The sequence below is a fragment of the Podarcis erhardii genome (genome assembly GCF_964252035.2).
Source record: "Podarcis erhardii genome assembly, chromosome: 1".
NCBI lineage: Eukaryota > Metazoa > Chordata > Lepidosauria > Squamata > Lacertidae > Podarcis > Podarcis erhardii.
Window position 1 is genome coordinate 86,441,607 of NC_138497.1, and position 26,792 is coordinate 86,468,398.

General features: G+C 47.3%; 1 protein-coding gene across 3 annotated transcripts in view; it reads right to left on the reverse strand.

Moving 5' to 3' along the window:
- The window catches only part of ASIC4 (acid sensing ion channel subunit family member 4), a 210,281-nt gene extending 186,388 nt beyond the window's left edge, over positions 1-23,893 (reverse strand). For all 3 annotated transcript variants that reach the window (XM_081839317.1, XM_081839320.1, XM_081839322.1), the window contains exon 1: positions 23,246-23,893. In XM_081839317.1, coding sequence (XP_081695443.1) covers positions 23,246-23,878 — 633 coding nt within the window. In that variant the 5' untranslated portion in view covers positions 23,879-23,893. The remainder of the gene's footprint in view (positions 1-23,245) is intronic.
- Positions 23,894-26,792: the final 2,899 nt, after the last annotated feature.

Consider the following 26,792-nt stretch of genomic DNA (forward strand, 5'->3'; position numbering starts at 1 on the left):
GTGTTGTCCACACAATGTTGTCTGCACCCAACTGGCAGCCTGCACTTCCCCCCATTGAATTCTTATTTTCCCAATCCCTGGATAATGCAACAACATAACTCCAACATACAACTGTGTGCTATCCAAGTATGGACACACTGAAGCACATTGTCTGGGCAGGGTTGTGGGGTCTTTTTTGCATGTCAGTGTTTTGCTGAGTGCCATCAACCACTGTATCCCCTACTCCATTTACTTGTCATCTGAGCTCAACCCATCCAGGAAAGGATGCAGCTTTCCTATTTCCACCAGCTGTTGCTTAAGGCATGTTCACAGCAATCTTTTTTATTTTTTTAAAACAACTGTTTTGTGTGGAATTGCTCTTGCACTAAACAGCTGTATTAAATCCAAAACTAAAATTGACCCTTGCAGGTACATAAGGAGGTTAAGGCAAGGAAAAAGAAAAACACATCTCCAAATTCCTCTCCCCCAAATCACTCTCCCCATCCTGCCTTGCCATGTGTGCTTATGTGTGAAACATACTGTTTATGTTCTTCTCCAAGCAGAACTGTGGGTTTCTGTGCTGGTGGGGGGAATCTGAAGATTGGAGGTGCCCATGCCTTCCAACTGTCCAGCCGTTCTTTACCCTGTTGAGATGGTCCTCAATGAGGTGCTGGCTCTCCACTTAGCAGTACCAAGCATGATGCAAAAATAGGTTTTGTGTAGATCCAGCAGATTTGTCTATTGTGAAACATGTGTGGAACTTTGGTGAAAGCTCAGTATTGCACTAATCTAGGGACAAAACATTTTTAAAAAATAAAGTCTGTGTGCAGAGGTAAACAAGTATACCTATTTGCATGCCCACAATGGATCTCAGATTTCTGGACCTTCTGGAAGGCTGGCAAGTAGTAACTGAAGGGAAGGGGCAACAACACACAACAGGAATGCATTCCATCAAGCACCACCCAATTGTGTGGATGGGAAACCTCAATATAGTTTTAAATGTGCTCGTGTCTCAACAAAAGTGTTCAAAAGCACATGTTTGCATGATAAGGAAGGTGATGGGGAAATGTGCTGGAAAGTGCAGGATAATACTTGTTTTGACACAAAGCCATCTAGCCTCCCTGCAAACAAATCAAAATGAATGCTCATTAAATAGTCAACATCGCTGAATCTCCCTGCAAACAAATCAAGACTAATGCTCAATAACCAGGTCATCTGGAAGCTCCATAGGAAAGCAGAAGTGTCGGCCAAAGACGGCATTGTTACATTGCGGTTGTCTGTGTAACACACATCTCTGTCTCCTTTTAGCTCACTTGTTTCTACTTTGAATCCAAAACATTTCATCGATATACTTAGATTTTTAGTTTTACCACAACTCCCGGATGTTCAATAGAAGCGTTGGTCATTGGCAGATTAAAGAGCAGCAGAAGCAGCAATGCCTTTTTGAGTGCTCTTGCAACCTGGACTTTGAGGGAGGAGGTTTATCGGATGGGAGAGGGAGGAACAGAGGGAAGAACTGAAGGGTGTCACGCACTATTTTTGATAACACAAAATACTGAAGCACCCTGCTTATGCCCTGCCTCCTTTCCCCTTATCATTTTTGGGAGTAGTGAAGTCCTGCAGCCTCCCCTCCTCCCAGTTGTTGGATCCCAGGCTGCCTGCATAGCGATAATTAAATTATAATATTTATGAGGATTTTACATCTCCTGCCAGATGGAACTGCGACCAACAGCAAGAGGTGGAGCCTCCTCTCCCTCCAGCCCCTCACCCCACCTGTTCACTGCCTGCCATACCCCATTCATAGGAAGGAGGGAGAAAACCCAGGAGCAGGCAGAAGGCAGGCTGCAGCAAGGAACACAGGTCACCCAGCAGCTCACTCTGTGCAGTTCCTATTTTTTGGCAGGCAAGCTACCAGTGGTGAATGGTTCCCATTGGGGCAGACGGAATGAAGTGTGTGTCATTGAATTCCACCCCATCCATTTCAAGCACTCTTATACCACTTTGTATACTGTAGCTCTGTGAGGAGCCTCCTAAAAACTCTTAGCACCCTTAACAAACTACAGTTTCCAGGATTCTTTGGGAAGCAGTTTAGGGGTAAAGCAACTCAACAGGGCATTTCTTCCAGGGAAGGGAATTCAGATTTTTATTTTTATTTTAGAGGGGGGAGGAACAAATGCGGTAAGGAAGTTGAGTCAGTGGGAAACCAAATTGGTCACCAGACCCCCACCTCCCCTCAAAACAAACCAATTATACTAAACCTGAAAGTGGACCTTGAGCTATCAGAGTACAAAATGTATTATGGAAAGGTGGTGGCGGAAGGTTTGGTGGTTATCCAAGATGAAAAGCCTGGGTCCATTGTCTCTTTTCCAGGGCAGAACTATGTAGTCCCGGTGCCCATCATTAAGGCAGAATAGCAACATTAGGAGAAAAGTTCACTCCTGGGTGACAAGCTGTTCAGACACATAATGCTTTTCCTGTATGACCTCATTTGAGTGACTTCAGAGAGATGATGATTTGGATTTACCTGCCTAGTTACCATTGTGGCATCTGGAGTGTCAACAGTGACATCTGGAGTGTCGGCTACGTGCTGCGTCTGACACGGGAAGGTTGCTTCTGCTTGGAATTCTTTGTTATGAAAAGTGTACTGTAGGTGGTTATTGTAAAGGTGGGTTTGTGGCTCTGACATCTGTCTCCACTACCCCCTCACATCCCCAGAAAGGGAGCATGTGACCTGACGCCTTCTCAGCTGAGTAGCTGACACTATTTTCTGATTCTGGTATACTATTTGTTTTCTTCCTTTTGGACACCTTGCCTGCACACTAACTCCAGACACAAAGTCATTAGAAATCCAGGAACCACTGCCCCATGAACCCATGAGAATTGGAGCTACTTCATCATCCACAGTTTACCTTGATGTGTATATGAAAGAGCACTACATCTCCTGTCAGGCTCTCCACTCCCATGGTGCGGTGAGAAAGGGCCTTTCCAATCTCCTTTTCTGGCATCTGGTTAGGAGGAGAACCTAGAGGTGCACATTCTGGGCCCTGATTCTGGGCTCTGTTCCAAACCCTAGGCCCTTGCTATTCAAGTGGGAGAATAATACACCCCAAGAAGAAAAGGCTGCAGAACCTTCTTATCCATCCCTTGGTTTTACTTTACAGGGGAGGGCTGTAGCTCAGTGCTAGAGCATCTGCTTTGCATACTGAAGGTCTCAGGTTCAGTCCCCGGTATTTCCAGGAAGGGCTGAAACTGCTACCAGCCACTATCCGGAAACAGTGCTGAGCTGTATGGATCATTGGTCTGACTTGCTATAAGGCAGCTTCCTATGTTCCTGTGTACTTCTGAACCAGAGCTCCTCTTTCTGTGGTTGTTCCCAAGTATGACACCAAAGCACTTTTCTCATTTCCTGCCAATGTAAGACAAATATAATATTCACTCTGGCAAAAATATGTTGTCTTGTCAAAAACTGCTGCTTGTACCCAGCATTGACACACATGCACACAAATAGTGCACTGGAAGCTCAAAGGCACTGTGAGTGTTGGCTGAAAAGATGCCCTGGAGCTGTGCAAAAGGAAGTCTAGATGGCTCAGAGGAAAGCAGCCTGCTGGGAATCAAAAGCACTGATTAGTGCTGTGAGAGCCTTCATAACTTCCTTCTGTGGCACTGCAGGCTGTTGATCGGGTCATGACATTGGCCCAGATCAATAAGGTTATGCTCTGGAAAAAGCACCAGACACAGCCTGTGAGGTAGTAATAAGAACACAAGAGCCCTGGTGGATCAGGTCAAAGGCCCATCAAGTCCAGCATCCAATTCTTACAGAAGCAAATCAGATGACCACGGGAAGTCTGCAGACAGGACCTGAGTGCAATAGCCCTCTGCCCACGCAATTGCCAGAAAGTGGTATTCAGAGACATACTGCCTCCAGCGATGGAGGTAGAGCATATTCATCATGGCTAATAGCCACCAATCGCCTTAATCCTCCAATGGTAGGAATGGATGAGCATTGCCACCCAAGGCTTTCTGGCAGGAAGATATGAGGATACATGATGCTGGCTTCTCTTAGGGTGAAGATGGACGTAATGTGATGTGATCCTGAGGGTCAAGGTGAATCCTAGCTGTGATATAATTCCAGCACCACACCTTGCCTTACACATCTGCACACCAGAAAGAGAAATCCTGACTCAGCTATCAGTCTTGCCTGTCCACTTACAGTGGTGCCTCGCAAGACGAAAGAATCCGTTCCGCGATTCTCTTCGTCTAGCGGTTTTTTTGTCTTGCGAAGCAAGCCCATTGACGGCTTAGCGGATTAGCGCTATTAGCGGCTTTTAGCGGCTTAGCGGATAAGCGGCTTAGAAAAAGGGGGGGGGAGGGAAAAAACCCTGCAGGAACTCGCAAGACATTTTCGTCTTGCAAAGCAAGCCCATAGGAAATTCGTTTTGCGAAGCACCTCCAAAACGGAAAACTCTTTCGTCTAGCGAGTTTTCCGTCTTGCGAGGCATTCGTCTTGCGGGGCACCACTGTATAAACATTTTTTATGTATTCATCCCTAGATTTTATATACACACAGATCCTTCTCTGGATCCAAGATAAGATTTGCTAAGATAAGTTGGTGCTGACATAGGTACTAGCCAATAGGAGTCCCGCTTTTCATACTGAAACACTGCAGAACTGTCCCCCCTCTTTCCCCAGAGTTCACCCCATGACAGAAGAAAGGTATATTTTTCTCTGATGGCAGTGCCACCACTTTCAGACTGCCCCTACTGCTCTTTATAAAGCAGTGTCTGTCCTCCCCTGTCCTAGTGGCAGTTTAGATGAGGAGTAGTAGAAGGAGAAGCTCTCTCTTCGATAGATCTCAGTGTATGAGAGAGGTCACTGTGTGGTACAGGAGGGAGTTTCCTGTTTTCTCCAAACAGAAGGATGTGCCAGTCCAGTCACTCCCCTCCTGCCAAAAAATCCACCTCCCCCTGGAGCCACTAGGGAAGCAGTCCCCAGCTCTGCCTCAGTTCTTGCTATCGATTCTTTCATTTCCGGCTTTATTATCTTTACGCCGCACCAGAGAAAGCTTTAAATAATTCACCAACGTGAACCCGACACAGATGTTCCCGGAGGCAGCTGGATGTGGAGACCAGGCTGTGTCTGAGCTGCTGAGATAGCAGCTTCCCTGGGGCCGGCTGACGAAGCTGGGGCTGTTCCAGTGTGTGTGTGTTGGGCGGGGGGTTGTGGGACGACAGATCTCAGCAGGGAAGAAAAGTGGAGTTTGGAGCTGCACAAAATCATTGGTTGCAAATCCAGGGTGGGGTGCCAAAGCAGAAGTCCTAGAATCCTTCCTTGGCTGTTTCAGCACTGCTCCCTTAGCTCTTCCAACAGCCCTTAGTGCTAATACAACACACACACCCCATCCAAACTCCCCTGTTCCCTCTCAAACTAATGAGCCAGCTATACATTCAGGGCAAACCTGTTGACTGGATGGATGAATGAATGGAACATTTGCTCTGGAATAATGGGGCTCAATGTTGCTGACAGTAAGATGGAAGGCTGGGAGTTGGCAGTGAGTAAAGGAAAGGAAGAAGGAAAGAGAGTGAGATACAGAAACGTGTTCTGATGGGAAGCAGTGGGAGGTTCTGTATGTCCTGGGAAAGGAGGCTAAGGAGAGGTAGCCTTCAGATCTAGGCGAGATGTACGCATGTAGACCCAGCCCATGGGTCCAGACTTAGAGCTGCACCCATACAGACTACCCTCAACTCTCTTGAATGCTCCCAACATCAAACACAAGCTTTTCCTTACCCTACGTTGCCAACCATGAGTCCTGCAATGACTAATCAATCAAAAGGTAAAGAGAGACATTTGTCTTGAGTGGGAAAGAGAGTAGTGGAGAGATGGTGCTGTTTTTGAAGAGACCCTTGGTATACAAGGACCAAGGGAGTCAGAGGAAGAAGCACGAGCCTTGGCTGGTGGAGAAGCAAAAGAAGACGTCTCAAAATAGTGCTCCCAGCAGTCAGGTTCCCACACCACAAGTGCCCTGTGCCTTGCAGAGTAAGCACTGTGCTCTAAGGGTGCCACATAGGCACCAGTACTGGTTCTATCACCTAAAAGTGTTCTGTCAGGCCAATCCCTGTCCACCAGGCCCCACAAAGGCCGAGTCTCAGAAGTTGCTCCTCGAGTCTGAATATCTTTTTTCACAAGATAAATGCTCACCTGACTAAGTTTCTGCTCTCTTCCCTTATGTTGTTTTGGACCCTAGTCTCTGCGCTGACTAAATCAGCTGCCTCTGGCCATTTCGACCTATGGCACTTGCCTCTGAAATATGACCCTTGTCATATTTTGTGCTGCCAGCCTCCAGACCTTCCACTGCTGCCTTTGGAACCTGACCTCTTGCCCTTCTTGGACTATGTTACCTGCCTTTCTGGGCCCTTTGACTGCCATTACTGGGACTTGACTCATGCCTGCCCAGGACCAACCTGCTTCCTTCTGGCACCTTGCACTGATGGTCAGTATCTCCATAGGCCCTGAAATGGAATCACTGGAGGTTCCAATAACTACTAGCTCCTGATAGGAGATGTAAACATAGGAGCTAGGAAAGTGAGAGGGGTGGGTGTGCACGCTCAGGACACTTTCTGGATCAGGAGGAAAAAATGAGGGTTTTTATAGGCTCACACCCCTCCCAAATACTCAGGGCTATTGAACTGGAAGTTCCTTCTCAGGTCTCCTGATGCTGCCCAGTCCAAACACACAACTTCCTTGCTCCCAGCCCAGGGCTTTCCCCTCCTCTCCCAGCTTGGCTGATGATGCTCCTTGTCCCTGAAATGCACCCTTCCGCCCCCACCACTTCAGCCTCAAGTATTTCCTGTGTCAAAATAGATTTATTCCCAGACAAAGCACCATTCGCCTGGTGCTTGCTCTGGCTGTAAATACAGATCAATAATTTAAGGGGGTAAAAACTATTAATAGAACAGGGGGAAGAAAAAAAACATGTTCACCAGAGAGATGGGGAAGTCACAGCCAAGGTCACCTTGGAACATGATCAGTGGTGTGTGATGAGGGGAAGAACTGGGGGTTACTCTGTAGGTATCAAGGGAAAGGTTCAACCCTATATAATGAGAGTGGGTTCAGTGAATGGCCAGGCACTTTGTAGGTCATCCACAGACCAAAGAGCTTCCGTTGTCTTGGGTTGTTGGGTTATCTGTTGTCCCTAATCAAGATGTGAGTATGCTCCGTCTAGGCTCTGTGGTTTGGGCCTGAGAGCTGTGCCTGAGTGGTGGCAGCACAGCAGACAAAGCCTTATGGCTCCATCCATTTCCATGTTAGCCAGTACAGGAGGCAACATCCTGGAGGCTGGAGCTTGTGAGGGTTCCATTGTAGGCAGAGCTAGGAATTCCATGCTGCTAGAAAGGGCCTTCTGGGTGAGACAGTTGCTTTCAGACTTTCAACACAGAAAGAACCCTTTGCACAGGGCCTGCCTGCTGAAGTATCATTGAGAAGCACTGTATACTGCAAAGGATCCTGGGAGATATTCTAGTCTGGTACATACACTTAATTTGCTCGGAGTACTGGGCCTGGCCAGACTTACTGGGACTCACTGTCACCTCAGCTGACTGAAAGTGTGTTCTAGAAAACACCCAACATGTCCCTGCAGCTGCGCATGGCAGGGGGAAGATGGTGGTGGTGGGCCACCTGTTCTGTGGGGCCACTTGTCTGCCATTACTATTTTGTTCATGGAAGACGTCCTGATAAACTTGCATGGAGCAGTTTGAAAAGTGCTAAGAAAAGAGCAGAAGAAAGAGAAGAGAAAGGCATTTGCACCATGGGAAACAGCAGCATCCCTCACCTAAAAGGACAGTAACCCCCAGAGGCATAGTCAGTGCCGAATGGAGAAGGGTACGTTCCAAGCCAGCTGTTTGTGATAACACCATTTTTGGGCAGCGGTGCTGGTAGTCAAGCAGTCGCTGGCATGGAACATGTTAGCGTAAATAATAAGTTGGCTGTGTTATGAGCCCGGGGAGTGGGTTATTGATGGTCTGGCAGTGCTGCTGTAATGACAGGCCACACTCCCCTCGCAGCAATCCCTGCAATTATAAATGTGATCGCTCAGTGCATTCTCTGCCTGCCATGCCAACCCCCTTGTCAGCGTACAAGCCACAAGCAATGGCCTCCTTCTACAGTGCCCCCACTGCAGCCCTCAGGAAACAGAGCTAATTCCCAACTAAATGCGATTAGGAGAGAATGCCAGACATATACGTCTCTTAGCCACGGCCTTTTATATTTCCAGCCCTGTACGAGGCGGCCTCTGGGACTGTCCACTCACTTGCTGGCAGCAGTCACAGCAAATGGGCCAGTGGCTCCTTGTCGTTGGTTAACATGTCAGAAGAAGGAGCCAGCTCTGCTCCAGGCACAGGGCCCAACAAAGAGTCTGGCCGCAGGACAACACTGGGGTTGGTGTCTTCGCCTCTATCTAAAAGTACTGGTGCCCTTGCTGCTGATGTGTCTTGCTCTGCTGGAGGAAGGTGGACAGGACAATTGTTTCCTTTGTTCAGTTAGAATTGCCCAGGTGAGACTGTGGGAGCAAATTCTACAACTTAACTTTGTGCTGTGTGAAGAAGTCCTTCCATTTGTCCAGACTCTCCCAACATCAAGATGGCCCCAAGTTCCAGCATTATGAGAGAGGGAGAAAAACGTCTCCCTATCCACTTTCCCCACGCCATGCATAATTTTGTACCTCTCTATCAAGCACCCCTTACTCGTCTTTTTTCCCCCTTGAGGGAAGAACCCAAACTATCTAAACTCTGCCTCTTTGCGCAGAATGTGAGTGACAGGAAGGTGACCCACAGAGCCCCACAAGAGCCTCAGCTGACAGCGGATCAAAGTGGGCCTTTGTGCTCTAGCCTCTAGCGTCTGTCAGGACAGCTATATTTGGGAACAGTGTCCGGCAGGAGCTCTGCATAGCAGCTTCTTCCTGCTGTGGCTAAAGCTGAAGGGGGAAAGCCCTGCTCCTCTTCCCCTCCCCTCCCCTCCCCACACGCAGCTCTGGTTGCCAGGAGCCTGCCAATGGCAGGGGGGGGGGGGGAGAGAAAGAAAGCTTCTGGGAAAACTCAGGAAAGAGAACATTAATGGTGCAGGAGTGGATGGGTGCCAGAATACTCTGCAGCCAGCTGTGTTCCTGGGGTGGCATGAAGGATGGGGGTAATTCTACTGAGCTGCCAGCTGGTGGGGAGCTGAGGGGTGTTGCCTGGGGGGTGGGGAAGAGAAGCAACACAGAGAACATCTTGTAGAGCTATGGTTCTTGGGAGGCTCTGAGCCACTTTCCCTGCTGAATGCATGCCAATGATATTGTAGATGATAGTACTTGCATGCTGAACATGATAAATAATAGTAATAATTATTATTATTACTATTGTTATTACTATTATTACACTGATAGCCCACCTTTCCTCCAAGGAGCTCAAGGTAGCATACATGGTTCTCCCTCTCCCCATTTTCTCCTCACAACAATCTGGTGAGGCAGGCTAGGTTGAGAAACAGTGACTGGTCCAATGTAACCAAGTTAGCTTCATGTCTAAATGGGGATTTGAACTCTGGTCTCCCATGCTCTAGCTTCAACACTCTAACCACTACACCATATTCATTAGTGTTCAAAATGCCACGTCTGCATTATCTGGATGACCCTTATAAGAGCTTTGCAAAGTGGGTTAGTTTTATTTATTTATTGTATTCATTCATACATTATACCATGCCCTTAAACGCAAAGGAGCCAAGGATGGAAGACAGAGCCGTGATGAAACTTTTTTTTTTTTAATTAATTAATCTAAACAGTTTTAAAACACTTTAAACAGTTCAACAACAGTAGCTCAACCAGTGATCTCAAGGTTGCAAAAAAACAAAACAAAACCCACATACAGTGTCTTTCAGTGTTGAGTAAACAAGGAATGTTTTAAAATTTATTCTGAAAGTCAACAGTGAGAGAAACAAGTGCACTTCACCAGGGAGAGTATTCCACAAATGGGGAGCCACCACTGAAAAGGCAGCCCCCAGTGGGGGCACCACCAATGAGGCCTCACTTGCCTCACAATCATAGAGTCTGAAATGGTTGATATCGGGGAAGGTGCTCTTTTAGGTGATTGAGTTCCAAGCCATTTAGGGCTTTATATGCTAGCACTAGGGATGCGGGTGGCACTGTGGTCTAAACCAGTGTTTCCCAACCTTGGGCCTCCAGCTGTTTTTGAACTACAACTCCCATCATCCCTGACCACTGGTCTTGCTAGCTAGGGATGATGGGAGTTGTAGTCCAAAAACAGCTGGAGGCCCAAGGTTGGGAAACACTGGTCTAAACCACTGAGCCTTGGGCTTGCCGATCAAAAGGCCGGCGGTTCAAATCCCCGCAACAGGGTGAGCTCCCGTTGCTCGGTCCCAGCTCCTGCCAACCTAGCAGTTCGAAAGCACGCCAAAAAGTGCAAGTAGATTAATAGGTTCCGCTCCAGCGGGAAGGTAAACGGCGTTTCTGTGTGCTGCTCTGGTGTCAGTGTTCCATTGCGGCAGAAGTGGCTTAGTCATGCTGGCCGCATGACCCAGAAAAACTGTCTGCAGAGTGGACAAACACTGGCTCCCTTGGCCTGTAAAGCGAGATGAGTGCCGCAACCCCAGAGTCATTCGCGACTGGACTTAACTGTCAGAGGTCCCTTTACCTTTATGCTAGTATTAATGCCTTGAATTTAGCCCAGTAGTTCACAAGCAGCCAGTGCAGCACTTTCAAGACAGGCCCCAACTACACTGCCCCACTTACCAGACCAGCAGTTGCATTCTGTGCCAGTTGCAGCCTCCTGATTATTTTCAAGGGCATGGAGAAGTGAGGCCAGGCTATGCTGACCCACAAATGACTATAGCTGGCAAATCAGCCTAAGTTGGGCATAAGAGCACCTAGCCACAGGAATCATGTGGGATTCTAGTGACAACCTGGAATCCAGGAGTACTCCCAAGCTATGAATCTGTTCTTTCAAAGGGAGTGCAACCCCTGCCAGGACAGATCGCACACCTAATTCCCAAACACAGGAACCAACCACCCACAGTACTTCGATCATATCAGGATGCAGCCTCACTGTATTAGCCCCCATCCAGTTCATCATTCCCCCCAGACTCTGGTCCACAGCCTCTCTCGATTAAGAAGGAATATGTCATCGGCATATTGATGCCACTATGCTCCAGATTCCTGGACAACAGTTCCCAGCTGTTTTTAACGTCCAAGCTAAATGGCATAGGAGACAGAATGGACCATTGTGGGACCTCACAGCTCCAAAGCCATGAAACCAAACAATAATCTCCAAGTACTACTTTTTGATGGCGATCCTGTGGATAGGATAAAAATCATCCTAATACAGTACCTACAGCTCCCAATTCCCTAGGTTGCTTCAGGAGAGCACCATGGTCAATGGTGTAAAAAGCCAAGGAGGGATCAAGGAGAGCTACTAGGGTCACACTTGCCTGTCTCTCTCCTGATAGAGTTCATCAATCAGAATAGCCAAAACTGTTTCAGTGCCAAAACTGAGCCTGAAACCAGACTGGAGTGGATCTAGATAACCTAGATGCATTTTCCTATTACATGTGGAGAATGCAAACTGGGACAGCACTTTTCAGCAAGTAATTATGTGGTGGGTTTATGGCAGATACAAGATTTCAACCAGAGGATTCTGACTCATAACATTAGTTTCTCAGCCACTATATAAACTGGCAGGAAACATCTATTGTACCTACACACATAGTCCAAAATCACATACAGAGAGAGGAAGTTTCAATGAGCGAAACAGTTCTGAAGACTTGAGGAGCAGGTGCTAGTAATGAATTATTGCTGCTCTTCTGTGATACAGAAGCCTGATCTATCCTACCCTGTGATGACACTGTTGTAAAAATCCATCGCTACCTCACCAACTTCCAGCAAGGTAGAGAGCCAGCAAGTGCCACAGCTGGCACAGTAGGTAGGGAAGCATGACAGCATTCAAAAGTCAAGCTCCAGCACTTCATACAGCACCCAAGAGATGGCCCAGCATCCTGGACTATGCTAAAAAGCAAAGGGGCCAAATCTCTTTTACCTGCTTAAGCTGAGATGCCAACCACAACCTCTCCCCTCTCCACAAGGATGGGTATATGGCCCAAGTCATCCATGCCTTCAGAACTTCTCAGATCGATTACTGAAATACCCTCTCTGTGGGACTCTCTTTTAAGATGGTTTGGAAATAGCAGCTGGTACAAAAAAACTGCTGCCTGGCTAGCTACCAGGGAGAATATGTTACTTCAGTGCCGATGAGATTGCACTGGCTAGCAGTTTCCAGGTAAGAGTCAAGATGCTAGTCTTAATCTTAAAATGCCTCCATACTCAGTGTCAGTCAAGAAGCAATTCCTTATATGCGACCTGCTCCTCCTTCTTGATCTCTCATTGGCATTTGATACCATTGACTATGATATCCCCCTGGACTGGCTCTGGGGAATGGGAACTGGGGACACTGTGTTACTGTCGTTGCAATCCTGCTTTCAGGACCAAATCCAGAGAGTAGTATTGGGAGAGTGCCTTTTGGCCCCCTGGTGGCTACGTTATGGGGTGTCACAGGGGACTATCGTATCTCCACTGCTATAGTGAGGGGGGAAAGTATTTGATCCTCTGCTAAATTTGCCCATTTGCCCTCTGATGAAGAAATGACCAGTCCATAATTTTAATGGTAGGTTTATTGTAGCTGTGAGAGACAGAATAACAACAGGAAAACCCCCAGAAACCCAGAAGACAAAAGTCAGAGATTGATATATATGTAGCAGCACTGTAAATGTGAGGTTCCTTCCAGGGGAGGCTCTTGGGCTCTGGTGTTCTTTAGCTTTAGAAAATCCCTATTTCAGCAAGCTTTCACACAGGCAGGATGTGTTTATTTACAGTATGCTGCAGGTCACTGAGATGTGTTTGTTGGTTGTTTTAATGGAATATTGGTATTTAATCCTGTCCATCCTCCTCCTCCTCCTCCTCCTCCTCCTCCTCCTCCTCCTCCTCCTTCTTCTTCTTCTTCTTCTTCTTCTCATCATCCACCATGAGTTTTCTTTTGGGCATTAAAGTCGGGCTTACACCTATATCCAATGCATATAGCTAACAAATAGATTAGCTAGCACCACCAAAGGCGATGAGATTCAGAACCTTGGACAGTACCAGAAGACCAAAACAAGGCCAGCACCAAGGACAGCACCCCTGTCTTCACTTTAGGTTTGGAGGCCCCAGAAATCACCATTATGCAGCTCCAAACAATGAAAGAGGTGCCTCTCTCCAATCTAAGACTGATGCAAGGGGCATATTCTGGAGAATAGATACATCTCACATGGAAGCCTTGCTTCGTGCTGCATGCAGGCCTTGTCCTACCTTTCTCAGCACTTAAGTGTGTCATATTCTGTATGCAGTCCCAATAAATCACTGACGCTATGATGGATTGGTGACGGGAATGCCACTTATATAGTCCTCCAGTGACCAAATGAGTATGGGTGCCCATTGCTAACCTTTTGATTTCATTTAAAATAAAATAAAATAACAAAGAACTTGGCTTCATTGGGGTCAAAACAGAAAAAGGAGTATATATACAGTATATATCTCCAAATCAACACAGTGCCCTCCAGCGACATTAGCCATATGCTACAGAATGATAAAGCTATATGGTTAAGCCTTAAGCTATATGCTTAAGGAATAAAAAAAGTTGGACATAACAAAAGAAATAGGTTGACCCAATAAGGGGTGTATCCAAAAATTACATTTATTAGGACCAACTAAAAATGTCACAAAGTAGTCATCCAAAACTTGTCACCCACCTATTCTTACAGTGGCAGAGTGGGTGGAATAATACTGTCTCCAAGACTGAATTACAGAATGTATTACAATGCATTGCTCATGAGCATCCTAAAATAGTTACAAGGATACACAGCCACATCCTGGAGGTGTCATTACCATTGCAGCCTGCTATCAGAGGAGCAGTTTCTGTGTTCACTGTGGGTGGTGGCCAGAAGACCAACACTGTCCCTAATATTTGGCACTTTAATGCCTAGGCATGGTGAGCAAAGTCTTGATAGGTTCAAAACCATTCTGCTTCTAACAGGAGACTACATTTTCACGGACAGAAATTAACAAAAAAGCCCTTGTGTTCCTCCAGTTTTCAGAACAGATGTGGAAGGACAGATCCTGAAGCTGAGGCTCCAATACTTTGGCCACCTCATGAGAAGAGAAGACTCCCTGGAAAAGACCCTGATGTTGGGAAAGATTGAGGTCACAAGGAGAAGGGGACAACAGAGGATGCAATGGTTGGACAGTGTTGTCGAAACTACCAGCATGAGTTTGACCAAACTGCGGGAGGCAGTGGAAGACAGGAGTGACTGGCGTGCTCTGGTCCATGGGGTCACAAAGAGTCAGACACGACTAAACAACAACAACAACAATAAGTTTTCAGGTTCAGTTCACATTCTTGCAGCATTGCACAAAGCAGGGGGTTAAGGTGGGTGGAGCTGAGGCTTGATCCAATCTCACAGCAACTACCCAACACTTTCCCCCTCACCCATCCACACATACACCCACCCACCCACTGCTGTTATCCTCCAAACCCCCAGCCACCCATGATCTGGGGAGGCTCTGTACCCTCCTAGAAAAAGTGACTCTTTCTCCCAGGGATCAGCAATGGTCAAGGAAGTGACTCCCCTGGCAGAGCTGTCAGGCATGCCCCAGCGAATATGGGGACAGTCAGCTTTGGTTCTGGCTCATTACTTGGAGATTAGTCCCTGATCCCAAGTGGCCTGGCCCAGGGGACAGGTATTCTGGGAAGCAGGAAAGGTTAATTTCAGGGAGATTAGGCTTGTGCCTCAGTGGGACGTGAAATTGAGGTAAATCTGTTCATCTGAATGAAAGGAACAGCTGCAGCACGCAGCAGGGGGAGCGGCTAAAAATAGCCTGGTATTTACCTGTCAGAGCCTGGACATGCTCTGGAGAAAGCACCGTGGCATGTTGGGAGCATGTCAGTGCCAAATGCCTGCACTCTGAGGAATGGGATGGGGCCACAAACTGCTCTCAAGCAAGTCCCTCCCACTCCTCACCATTTTGGGGCTTCAGAATGTATGGAAGAAGGGGAATGGTGCCTGTGTGTTCTGAAACCAGCCAGCTCATTGCCAAGATTTATTCACACCACCCAGACTCCTAGCTGAGTCTGAGTTGGTATCAGAGTTGGTTGGTGCTGATGGGAACTGTGGTCCAAAACAGCTGAGGATCATCAAGTTAGAGAAGGCTGTTCTATGCCAATGTATAAGCAACCACCCCCAACTTGATGCTCACCAGGTGATTTGGACAGCAGCACCCTTGACCTGACTAAGCTACCTATGCTCCTATGTTGCTAAGCAAGGCGGAAGGGGCCAGTTGTGGCACAGATAATGGGCATGCTGCATTTCCTAACTGCCACCACTGAGCAATGCCTGAGCAGTGCCTGAGTAAAGATGCATAAATGTTGTGACACTTATGCTCACACAGGAATTCATAGCTCTGTGCCTAGCAGCTGAAGTACTGATGTGCTTTCCCACACAGGCCTTTGGACAGATGCAGCCCTTGCAGTGAAAAAATTGGAACTTCCTCCAGTAGTGTATAGCACACACCCTTCACACAACCAGAAATGGGTGAGCAACCTGTTAACTTCCCCTCCCTTAAATTATTTTTCTATGAAAACTGCTGGGGCGGGGGGGGGGGGACATCACTGAGTCATTCCTCTCTCCCACCTTCCTCTCCTCAGAGCTTTATGATTGTTGTAATCAACTGCATGGAGCTGGAGACAATGCTGATGGCATGAGTTGGCCTTGGGAATGAGCTGCTATTTGGACCATGCTGGCACCATTAGGGCTGTGTGGAAGGCAGGCTCTGTCAAGGTGATGAGCCTGCGATTGCTTGAATCACAGCTCACTGCGATACCTCTTAAGTGGTTCTTAATAAGATTGTGTTCAGATTTCAGGGGATTTGTGAGTGCCACCCAGCTCCTTTCTGTTCATTTGCTGCGTACTGGAGGGAGGAGAGGAGCAATCTCTGGGTCAGCAATGGCTTAGAGGCCTCATTCGCCCACCAAGCTTGTTAGGCAGAGTGGACTTGAATAAACATGAAGGAAATTTGTTGTGGAACACTTCAGTCTTCCTGGACATTCTGCAAGAGCCTTGAAAGTCACTAATTCAACAGAAAGGATTCCAGCAGTAAAGCAGTAGGCATTTGTTTGTTGATTTGATACTATCAGACCTTAGCTCAGTAAAGATGGGGTTGACCAACCCATTACATGAAGCAAGGCTGCATATGCACCATACATTTAAAGCTCACCCGCTCACCCTGAATCCTGGGAAATGTAGTTTGTTAAGAGTGCTGGGAATTGTAGCTCTGTGAAGGGTAAAGTACAGTTCCCATGATTATCAGGCAGGGGTGGGGGTTGCTTTAAATGTATGGTGTGTATGCAAACTGATTGTACTCTTTAAGGTGTTTATGCTCTCTCCTGTCCACTTTTGTCTCTGGCTCTATCCACCTTTGGCCCTGCCTCTGCCCACCACTCAAATGCAAAGCCCTAACAGGCTGACCCTGAGGGAAAGCAGCCTTCAACAGATAGAAAAGCTCTCCACACTTGCAGTACACCATTCACTTCACTATGCCAGTTGGGAGTGGGGCACACCTACTTCTTCTAATTCTTTTCACTCTGTTTGTGGATCCCATTTTGGGTTTGCTCTGAATTGACAACCCCCCTCAAACACTGCTGGGCCTTCCAGCTTCAGTCTGTAATGTCACTATCCCAATGCATCTGTCTGGATCCATGTATATGTGTGGAGAGAGAGAGAGAGGTGAAAACTGTCCACTGCAGGTAGTGCTTCACGAAGCTGCTGAAATGGGCTCCGGCCTACCAAAGCCTCTGACACAATAAATTTGTTAGCTTTTAAGGTATCACAAACACAAAAACACAGGTGCCCTTGTTGCTTTTATGAAGGTCGTAAAGCATGTCACCACTCTCCAAGGTATCTAACTGTCACCAACCTGAGATAAAACCCTTCCTCAAAGAGCCTCCCTCAATCAGCCCTCCCGCTTGCCTTGCTATCACCTCCACCACCCTAACTGGGGACTGCGTTTACGACTGTGAGGCCCAAGTGGCTGGGGATTTGCTTCCCATTCAACACCAGCTGAACCAAACCGACAAAGAGTTTTGTGCCCTCTTAAAGGATAGCAGATTTATTGTGGCATAAGCCTTCACTTTTTTCAGCTTAAGTTTTACACAGAGCAATGTCACAGACTGTAGACTGGATTATGTGGAATCATGCCTCTGAACTGTCAACAGGAGGGAATGTTTTTCAGGATCATGTGGGCCAAGATATATGGACCCCTGTTTCTACATGGCCAAGGCTCCACAAAGCTGACCAGTTTACTTCAACTACCCAGCCATTAGCCACACACACAACCCATCATGTCCTCCACACTTCTCTGCATAGCAGACGTGGAGAATCCCCTTGCCACATCAGACCTTCTTTGTCTGCTAGCCAGAAGTATACAGGCCTGGGGCATGAGGAATGTCCCACACAGGCATTCTCTAGGAAGTTGCTCCAAAGACACTTCAAGCACAATGTCCCAGAGGGATCTATTTTAGCAAATTGCATTCAGTGTGGCAGGTTTCCTATGCTGTGTGGCAATCACCTTTATTTTGACCCGTGGTACCAGAGCACCTCAGCGGGATAAATCATATTACTTACATTCTTTCCTCCTTTTCCTCCATAGGTCTCCATTGCAAAGGCCTTCCATTCTTCTACCCTCCTCTGGTCTAACCCTGCAATACCCACCAGCCATGCCATATTCCACCTTCCCTTAGTGAAATAGTGGTGTGTGTGTGTGTGTGTGTGTGTGTGAGAGAGAGAGAGAGAGAGAGAGAGAGAGAGAGCGCCATTCCTTTCTCCCAGGTGCCAGCTTTATTCACCGGAAACATTCCCATCAGCATCCATTGATCACTAGCTTTATGGCTCATAATCCTCGCCCCATTGACTCTGGAAAGGCAGGCAGAGGAGGGGGCAGGATGTGGGACTCCTTTCTCAGTTATTACGCACTTTGAGCAGGGGCCCTTCCTCCTTTTTCCTCCTGCCCTGGCAGCTTCTCTGGGAAGCCAGTGGTGAAGGGAAGAGGGTCACTTTCCTAGCAGCCTGACAGGTGCCTAGTTGTGGGGCAAAGGGGGAAGGAGAGGGGCTGACATGAAAATACACCATTCCTGGCAGCAAGATGTATAAGCAAGTGTTTCTTTCCACAGGCACTGGAAGTTCATAAGGACACTTTCATGTTCACCCCCCCCCATTTCCACCTTCTGATGTGTGTCCCACCAAGTCAGACCTGGCAGCAACAGACTGGCAGTGCCCTTTTCTTTCATATTTGGCAGTAGCACCATCAAGCTGGCAAGTTCTCTGCGGCTCCATCCCGGAAATGTTCCTGGACTAATGCTGTGAGAAAGGCATGCGTGAATATGGATGTGGCATCAACAGGTTTGCGACGTGCTGAGGGGTTCCATCTGGGTCAGTGCTGAAGTGGCAACATGGGGTATGCTGTGCGTCAGGGGTCTGATGGCACTGTTCCCTTTTGTGCCAGGACTCAGAGTCAGTGCCAGCTGAATCATGCCTGTCAGCCTGAGCACACCAGATTCCTTGTAGTTGAGCCCTTAGGAAAACATTATGGCTGGTGGTGTTATCCCGGGGTCCTCCTGGCTTAAAGACCAATTGTTTTTCAGAGGGTGATTCCTGCCTTAGATGCTGATCGCCCAAAATAACTGCTGATCGCCCCTTACACACACCACAGCCTTTGCTTTGCCTCTGAAGCGCTGGGATGCGATGAGCGCCAGCCGGCTGACACCTGTGCACTGTACCACACGGCAGCCTCACTTTGTTCTCATTATCGCAATGAGTGGAGCCGTCACACTGAATTAAGGCTCTTCCTGTGCATAGCTCCGAGCCACTGAGCACACAGCAGCCACCAGCCACAAGGGCTCTGAGTTTCAGCTTGCAGCAGCCGCTGTCTCCACTGCCCAGCAACGAGTCTTGCCATATGTCTTTCCCAGAACCTGGGAAACAGGGCTCTCATGCATACACACTGCGCACACCCATACCCCACCCCATGATCTGTGTGATGAAGAAAAGCCAGAGCTGGGGGCATTCTTAAAGGTGCAAGATCCTGGACTTGATGACCCTAGATCACAGCCCCAAGGAAAGCTCACAGTCATCGCAGCTTTGCTGCCAAGCCTGAGGAGCAAGAGCTCCCTTCACAGAGAAAAGTGACCAAAGCTTCCATTCCAGCTTAACCCTTCAAACCCAGCTTAAGCCCATACCTGAATGAGATCCAAATTTTGATACGAATGAGTCAGTATATAGAAAAAAACAGCCCTAAATTCAGGCAAAGTGTAGAATGGACAGCAGGGGAGGGGAGATAACATGCCTGTTCTGTTTAGGGGTAAAAAAAAATCCCCATGCAGTTGAAAGTGCTGTACCAGCCCCAAATTAGCCCTTTAAGAGATAGGCTGGGGGGGGGGGAGAGGGAGGGAAGAGAAGAGAAGATTTCTGCCTGCCCTCACTGCTGAATTACTTTGCAGAGTTAGCACACAGCTTGAAAGCTGTCTGTGTATTGAATCCTTGCTGGCAGAGCAGGCTTACTTTAGTTGCAATCACACACAGAGACAGTTGGTATGGAAAATAAGAAAGCTTAAGTTTATTACAGGATATGCATACTAGAATAGAAAAGAGTTATTAGTTACAGCTAAGTTTGAGATGCAATGGAGTCCTGCTTGGTCCTTGCACTTAGCAGAGATACATCGCAAGATGACCTCTCTCAAGAAAGTCAGGGAGAGAAGAGTAAGATAGGCAGGAAGCAAGTGCTGCAACCTGAAAATATCAGTCTAGCATCAAGGAAAGGTCAGCATAGAGATAAAAGGACAGTGAGGCAATTTAGGAATCTCAGAGAATCCCTTTTCTTCCTGCTTCAATCCCATGCAAATCCCTCAACAAGCTGAGTTGCATCCCAACATTTCCAACACTTAGTTGGCCACATTCATATGCACCCATGTCACCAGGCCCTCCTAGGCTCTGCCAGCTCCCTGCCATTTGCCAAGTGCTCAAGCCCCTGATTTGTAGCTCACAAAGGTTACCCTGAAGAACAACAATTGCACCCTGATGTCTAGAAAAGAGGCAACTGGCATGTACCATTTAAAGACATGTTCACACAAAACAGTCACAACCACACCCTAGCCCAACTGGCCCCCAGTGTCAGGATAGACGATGTTCCATTCTATATGCAGATAGGATCTGAGAACCACATCCTCTACCTGCCCTTAAGAATGTCTCCTACCCTTCAGGGTGCCTCCAGACTGTCAGTACTTTGCAAGAAGAATACAAGCGGATAGTCGAACTTTAGGGTTGTATGTGTGTTCCCTTGCTGAGAACAGCCATGCACAGCCAAAGCACAGTGTGGAGCTTTTTATAAGCCCTTTTGCAAACAGTCCCATGTTGTTCTTTAAAACTGTAGAGGCTGCCTTCCTCTACTTCCTCTCTCCCCCTGCCCAGCTGTTCCACCTTCTGACAGCCCTGGATTGACTTGGGTGGGCTGACCCAGGGTGATCTGGTGCTATCTCAATCTGACCCAGCCAGGGTCCACATCCAACTCAAAAACTGCATATTTGAGTGGTCAACTTGCTGTCGAAGTTTGCATATCATATTGTATAATATAAAAGTACATTTCCTTGACTCGGATTGATCATAGCCACTTTCCAGAAGAATCTGGCCGTGAACAGAGTGGATTGGCTGGCCTTGTGATGTCACAAACCCACTGCCCCTCCTCCCTCAAACAGCTTTGAAACTCTTTTTATAATTGATTTTTCCTTAGAAGCAAGCAAGCAAACAAGCAAACAAACAAACAAACAAACAAACAAACAAACAAACAAACAAACAAACAGCAAAACGTCAAAAAATTGTTTCCCTGACTAAATGTTCATGCTGTGCTTTAAAGAAAAAAAGTAGAACATTCACCTGAAGACTGGGGGTTAGCACAAGACAGACGTCAGAGACTTTCATTTGATTAGTTAAGCACATCTACTAACTATGTTGTAACAGAAGAAAAAAGTGTGAACCCATTTTAAAGGTGTATCTATATACACCAAACCCAAAATGAAGGGGTGTGCAATAGAAATGGCCAAGGAGGCTATGCCACAATCCATACCAGTGGTGCCTAACTGACCTGGAATGCTGATTAGCAGGAAGCTGGGAAGGGGGCTGGCGGATGCTGGCAGAGATTTGCGCTTTCCAAAGCATTCTTGATTTTGCAAGCAGAGATAATGAAACGGCTGTTTTGCAGCAGGCTGTGGCTGCCTGCAGGGCCAGATCAAGTCCTTCTCCACACACACACACACACACACACACAGAGAGAGAGAGAGAGAGAGAGAGAACGAACTTAATTCCATTTTATGGGGGGGGGGGTCTCATCCAAATGGGAAGGAAGATAGCAGGAGGCAGACACCTACCATTTATCCAAAGGAACACAGACACATCCTCGCTCTAGTGTCAACACAGGTGGCAATGAGGAGCTCCCAGGGCCAACCCAGGTAGAAGAGGTGGACAAGGCAAGGAGATGGATCATACCCAGGACTACTTCCTTGGGCTTCTTGCCCTTCTTTTTGGAGCGGGTGGCTCAGCAATAATAATATTGCTTGAATAATATTGCCTTTTACCTGCCACTTTGGATAGTGAGCAGTAAACTACAGTGCCCAGAATTCTTTGAGGGGTGAAACGTCGTTTGCATGTGTTTTTAAGGCATAGGGTGTACACAGCCGTAGTCTACTGTCCAAAAGTAAGTCATATGTATTGTTCTGCCCGTTTTTTTACTCTGGCCCTTTGCATCACCAGCAAATCATACCCCTAAATGTGGCCATTAAGCTGAAAAAAGGTTTCCCACCCCTTGTCTTAGTAGCTGGAAGGCTGATGCTAGGGCATGAAGCACAGTATCCCCTTCCCTAGATCTCTTGCGAAGTCATGGAGATGAAGATTCTCAGTTTTAGGATCCCAAATGAGTTTGAACCCTTTCCAGATTTAGTTAATAATAATAATGTAATAATAAGAATTTATTATTTATACCCCACCCATCTGGCTGGGTTTTCCCAGTGACTCTGGGTGGCTCTCAACAGAATATTAAAAACACTAATTGTTTCGTTAGGATGAAAGGAAGTGGTTCCCCACAAGCTGTGGGCCCAAACTCTGAAAAAAGACTTTGCTCACAGTGTATAGCCTGGAGTATCTAAGCATGCCATGAAGTTTCTTCCCACATCAACACACAGGACCCTTGGCTCATCCCAGCCAAAGCAGTCTGTTCTTCCCACTACTGCAAAGCCTATTACTGAAAACCAAACACAAACCCCACTCCCTGCCGCTCTGCTGTTATTGCCTATAACTGTGAACAGAACCAGGATCCAAGAATGTTCAGATTCATTGTCATACTAGAACAACTCTTCACAACCTCCTACCCAAAGAATGACTTGCAGCATCAAATATTGTTTCCCAGTGAGATGAGAAAAGTAATGCAGGTTCTCTCTAAGCCCAGGGTGAGGGACACCGATGAGATGTAGAAATCTGAGGTTTTGAAGCCTTTTCTGAGTGAAATCCTAAACAGCAATATCTATGTAGCCAAAAGGAGATGGAGGCAGAAGTGATCTGCATGATTACCCCCTGGCACTGGAAGAACACTTTAAAGATACAACCTCAGAGTGACTAGAGTCCGACATGTTTCATTAGCTAGCGATTATAGGGAAATGTGCCTGATCCCCGCAATGGCCACAGGCTACAGAGAACACAAACAAGGGTTAACAAGAGAACTTAGTTCCGGTTTGTGAGAGGAGCACTGGCCTAGGAGAGACTATTGAGCTTTTTAAAAAGAGCTTGGCCTAAATATGGCATTTCAGTCATTTGAAAGGTTTGGTGTGGATCAAATTCTCCTCTCAATACAGTGATGAGGAAGCTGTGGCACTTCCAACTCTCACCTGCCCTAGCTTGCACGGCCAATGGTCAGGGATGATAGGAGTTGTTGTACGGCAACACTGGGCAGGCCACAGGTTCCTCAGCCCTGATTTAAGAGAAGGAACAGAATTACCAGTTATTTGCTTGTCCCTAGCTTAGCTAAGAACCCATGCTACCCATTCCATGATCACCATGAGGTGTTCCCACTATCCTCAACAGACCAGCGATGTGGCAGTAGACTCACTGTTTCGAAGTCACTGGCATTGCACGACTCATTGCCGAAGCTGCACAGAACCAGCATCTGGTCCATCTGGTGCCCAGCGCGGTCATGGAGCTCCGTGAAGTTGAACGGGAGGTTCCTTTCCCCCTTGCTCTGCATTAGCTTCTTACTTAGCACCTCCCGAATGTCCCCGTCCTCACCCTTGGACACAGCAATCTTGTCATCGCCATCCAGGAAGCCCAGGTACTCTCCAGCCCAGTAGAGGTCATGGCCAGAGAGTTGGGAAAAGCGAAGAGGGTTGAGATTGCAGATGGTGATCGCTGGGAAAGTCAGACTGGGGAGGGTCTCTTCTTCCAGCGTGGTGTCGTGAGGATACTGAAAGTAGAAATCCACTCGGTCTGCATAGACGTGGATGAGGAAGCCAAGGGAGCCCAGGAAGGCCACGATCCACAGAAATTTGCGGCCTGTGTTGCACCCATGGCGGAAGATGTGGCTGATGCCATGGAGCGTTGAACTCCTGGCAAACTCTTCCAGGCTGGGGGCAGAAGTGGGTGGGTGTACCACATGGGAAACCACCTCAGTATGCCGGACTGCTTTGGGCAGAGGGGAGCAACTGTGCCAGGAGGGTATCTCCTCTGTCCATGTAGGCCCTGGCATACTTGCAGTGCCCTTTTTAAAATAAAGGATAGGTACAAGCCCCTCAAAGGCATGCAGTTAAGAATCAGAAAGCTCTGGAGTTTGGATGGGCTGTTGAGTGTTGCAGCGGCCCTCTCTGTCTAACAACAGGGCTCACTTACAGCAGCGTAGTATTAACAGCCACGGGGTGGGGAGGAGCTTGGCCTCATGCCTTGCCTAGAGCCCCTCCTGGGAGCTGAAAGACAGTAAACATGTTCATCCAGGGCAATTAGCACTGCCGGATCCCGGAAGAGCCTGTGCCAGATGAGGGGGAGCAAATGCGTCCCTCGCAAACCGCAGGCTGAGTCCATCTCTGTCTCCTGGGACTGGGGCTGCTAATTAGCCTGAGGCATCATTGATTCACTCCAGCACTTAGTGAACAGGGCAGGTAAGCAAGCATATCCAGCCCTTGAAGAACAGTCCAGCAGGGAGAATGGAGGGCTAGGTCGTTCTGCTTCTTTCAGTGTGGTTGTGTATAATGGAAAATAAATACTTGAGTTGGAAGGGGGAAAGGTAATGGCCTCCTGGGCCATATGCCCATAATCAGGAAGGAGTTGGGACCAACCAACCAAGGTGGGCCTGCAGGCAAAATGCAGCAGCTCATGGGGAAGAATGTCGCCACCATGTTGTGCTGCAACTGAAATGATTGCACTGGCTGTCTATCAGCTACAATGCAAAGATTCTGGTATTGATATACAAAGCATTATACAGCTTGAGGTGAGGATACCCAAAACATCGACTCAAACCTTAGATACCCAAATGATCACTGTGCTCTGCAAAAGAAGGCCTCCTGCTGATGCCATCTCACCAGAAGGTCCCCTCCCTAGGATGTCAGAATTAGACCTTTAGTGTGGCTACACCTGCCCTTTGAAACTCCTTCCTGTTACATGCCAGACAGGTACCACCTCTGTTGTCTCTTAGGCTCACTGAAGACCTTAGTCTTTTCAACAAGTATTTTAAGTAGAGTTTTTATTATTATTATTCCAGTCTGCTTTTGAACTAACATTTCAAATTGTTCTTATACATGTTTTTGCTAAATCACTTTGGGATGTTTCCTGGGAAGGAATTTGTAAATGAAATGTTATAAATACCTAAAAATAAAACTTCTGTGTGAGCCCTACCTACCCTTAGGGCTATGAGCATCAGCCTGAGGGATTCTAATGAGCAGGCCAGGACTCAGGTGAATGACACAACTCTACAAATTACACCCTGAAGTTCTGAAGTTGTCCCCTTAAGCACATCCATGCCCACCTACTGACCTCTTCAGAACTTAGGCAGCTTATAGCCCTGTTCATAGCAGCCCCTGTGGAAAAGTGTCAGGAGAGCAGCCTTTCTAGGGCCCCAGCTGCATTATACATTTAAAGCTGAATCCTGCCTTTAAAAAGTCATGGTTTCACACACCCACACACACGAAGAATCCTGGGAACTGTGGTTTGCTGAGTTGTCAGAAGGCACCTATTCCCCCCTACAAAAAGTTACAATTCTCAAGAGTGGTTTAACAGTCAATCCTTCTTTCCAGGGAACTCTGCAATCTGTACCTCTGTGAGAGGTTAAGGGTCTCCTAACGACTCTCAGCACCCTTACATAACAACAGTTCCCAGGATTCTTTTGGGGTAAGCCATGGCTGTTTAAAGTGGCAGGATATTTCTTTAATGTATAGTGCAGATGGGGCCGAGGTCAATATGTGGCCTGTGTTAAGGTTTAAGAAAGGCATGAAAACATATATGGGTAAGTATAGGCTGCTGTGGACAGATGTTTTCAAGCTTGGGGGTGAAATAGATTCAGTCCCTCAATTTTAGACATGAAGAAATCCCTTCTAACTGTTGCAGATTAATGCATGCTCATTCAAACTGACAGCCACAGTTGTGGTGACTAGGGAATGCTCTTTAAAAAAAAAGGAGGGAAGGGGTTTGGGAGTAATCACAGCAGGGTTTAAAATGCTTCGGAGAGAAATCCAGATTCATTGGATCAGCGCTTGCCAACCCTGTGTCCTCTAGATGTGACCTCTACAGCAGCCCAGGTTGATGGAAGTTGTACACCAAAACATCTAGAGGGCAAAGTCTGCTCTGGACAGTCTACTATGCATATGATGGTGGTTAAAAAGTGAAAGGGTGGGTTGCCAACAGCCCCAAACACATGTCTAACTGCATCAGATTAGAGGGTCCAGGAAATGAGGGTATAAACCTGGGAATCTTACTCAGAGTATGGAGATTATAAAGGAAAGTAGAAGGCATGAATATTTGATTTAGTTCACAGTGGACTAGACATATACCGTAATTGAATGAACAAACAAGCTTTCACTTGATGGGTGAAGGGTAATTGATTTGAACTAGGAGCTGGTGGGGGGTAAAGGAACGTCTCCTAGGAGAGAGATGGGAAAGAACGGCTAAAAGCTTTTGAGAGGGAAAGTATTTAAACAGAGATAGAATTATACAGTGCAGGCATGCTGAGGCAGATCAGGGAGAAAGCCAGATTTACCTGGATCCTTTAATGCAGTCTCCTGAGAGAGAGGCAGGGCTGGACAAGGGCTACAATTTCAGGAGTCATCCCCCCCCGCTCAAGGGTGCCAGTCACTGTCCCCACACCATTTGACTGTTCTGCCAACCATACACCCACTTCACTGACAGTGCTTCAGTGAGGGAATTTTAGACCAGGGATGGGGAATCTGTGATCTTCCAGATGTTGAAGGACTACAGTTCCCATTATCCTTGGTCATTGGTCTTACTGGCTGGGGCTGATGGGAGTTGGAGTCCAAGGGCCTGCTTTAGATAATGGATGCAGTGGTCATATTGGAGGGCAGAGGGGCTTCCCTTTTTTTAGATGGCAATGTCTACTACTTCACACTTTCAAATGTTCAAATGTTCAGCTGTGTTTGGGAGCCCTCCTGCTGAGTGGG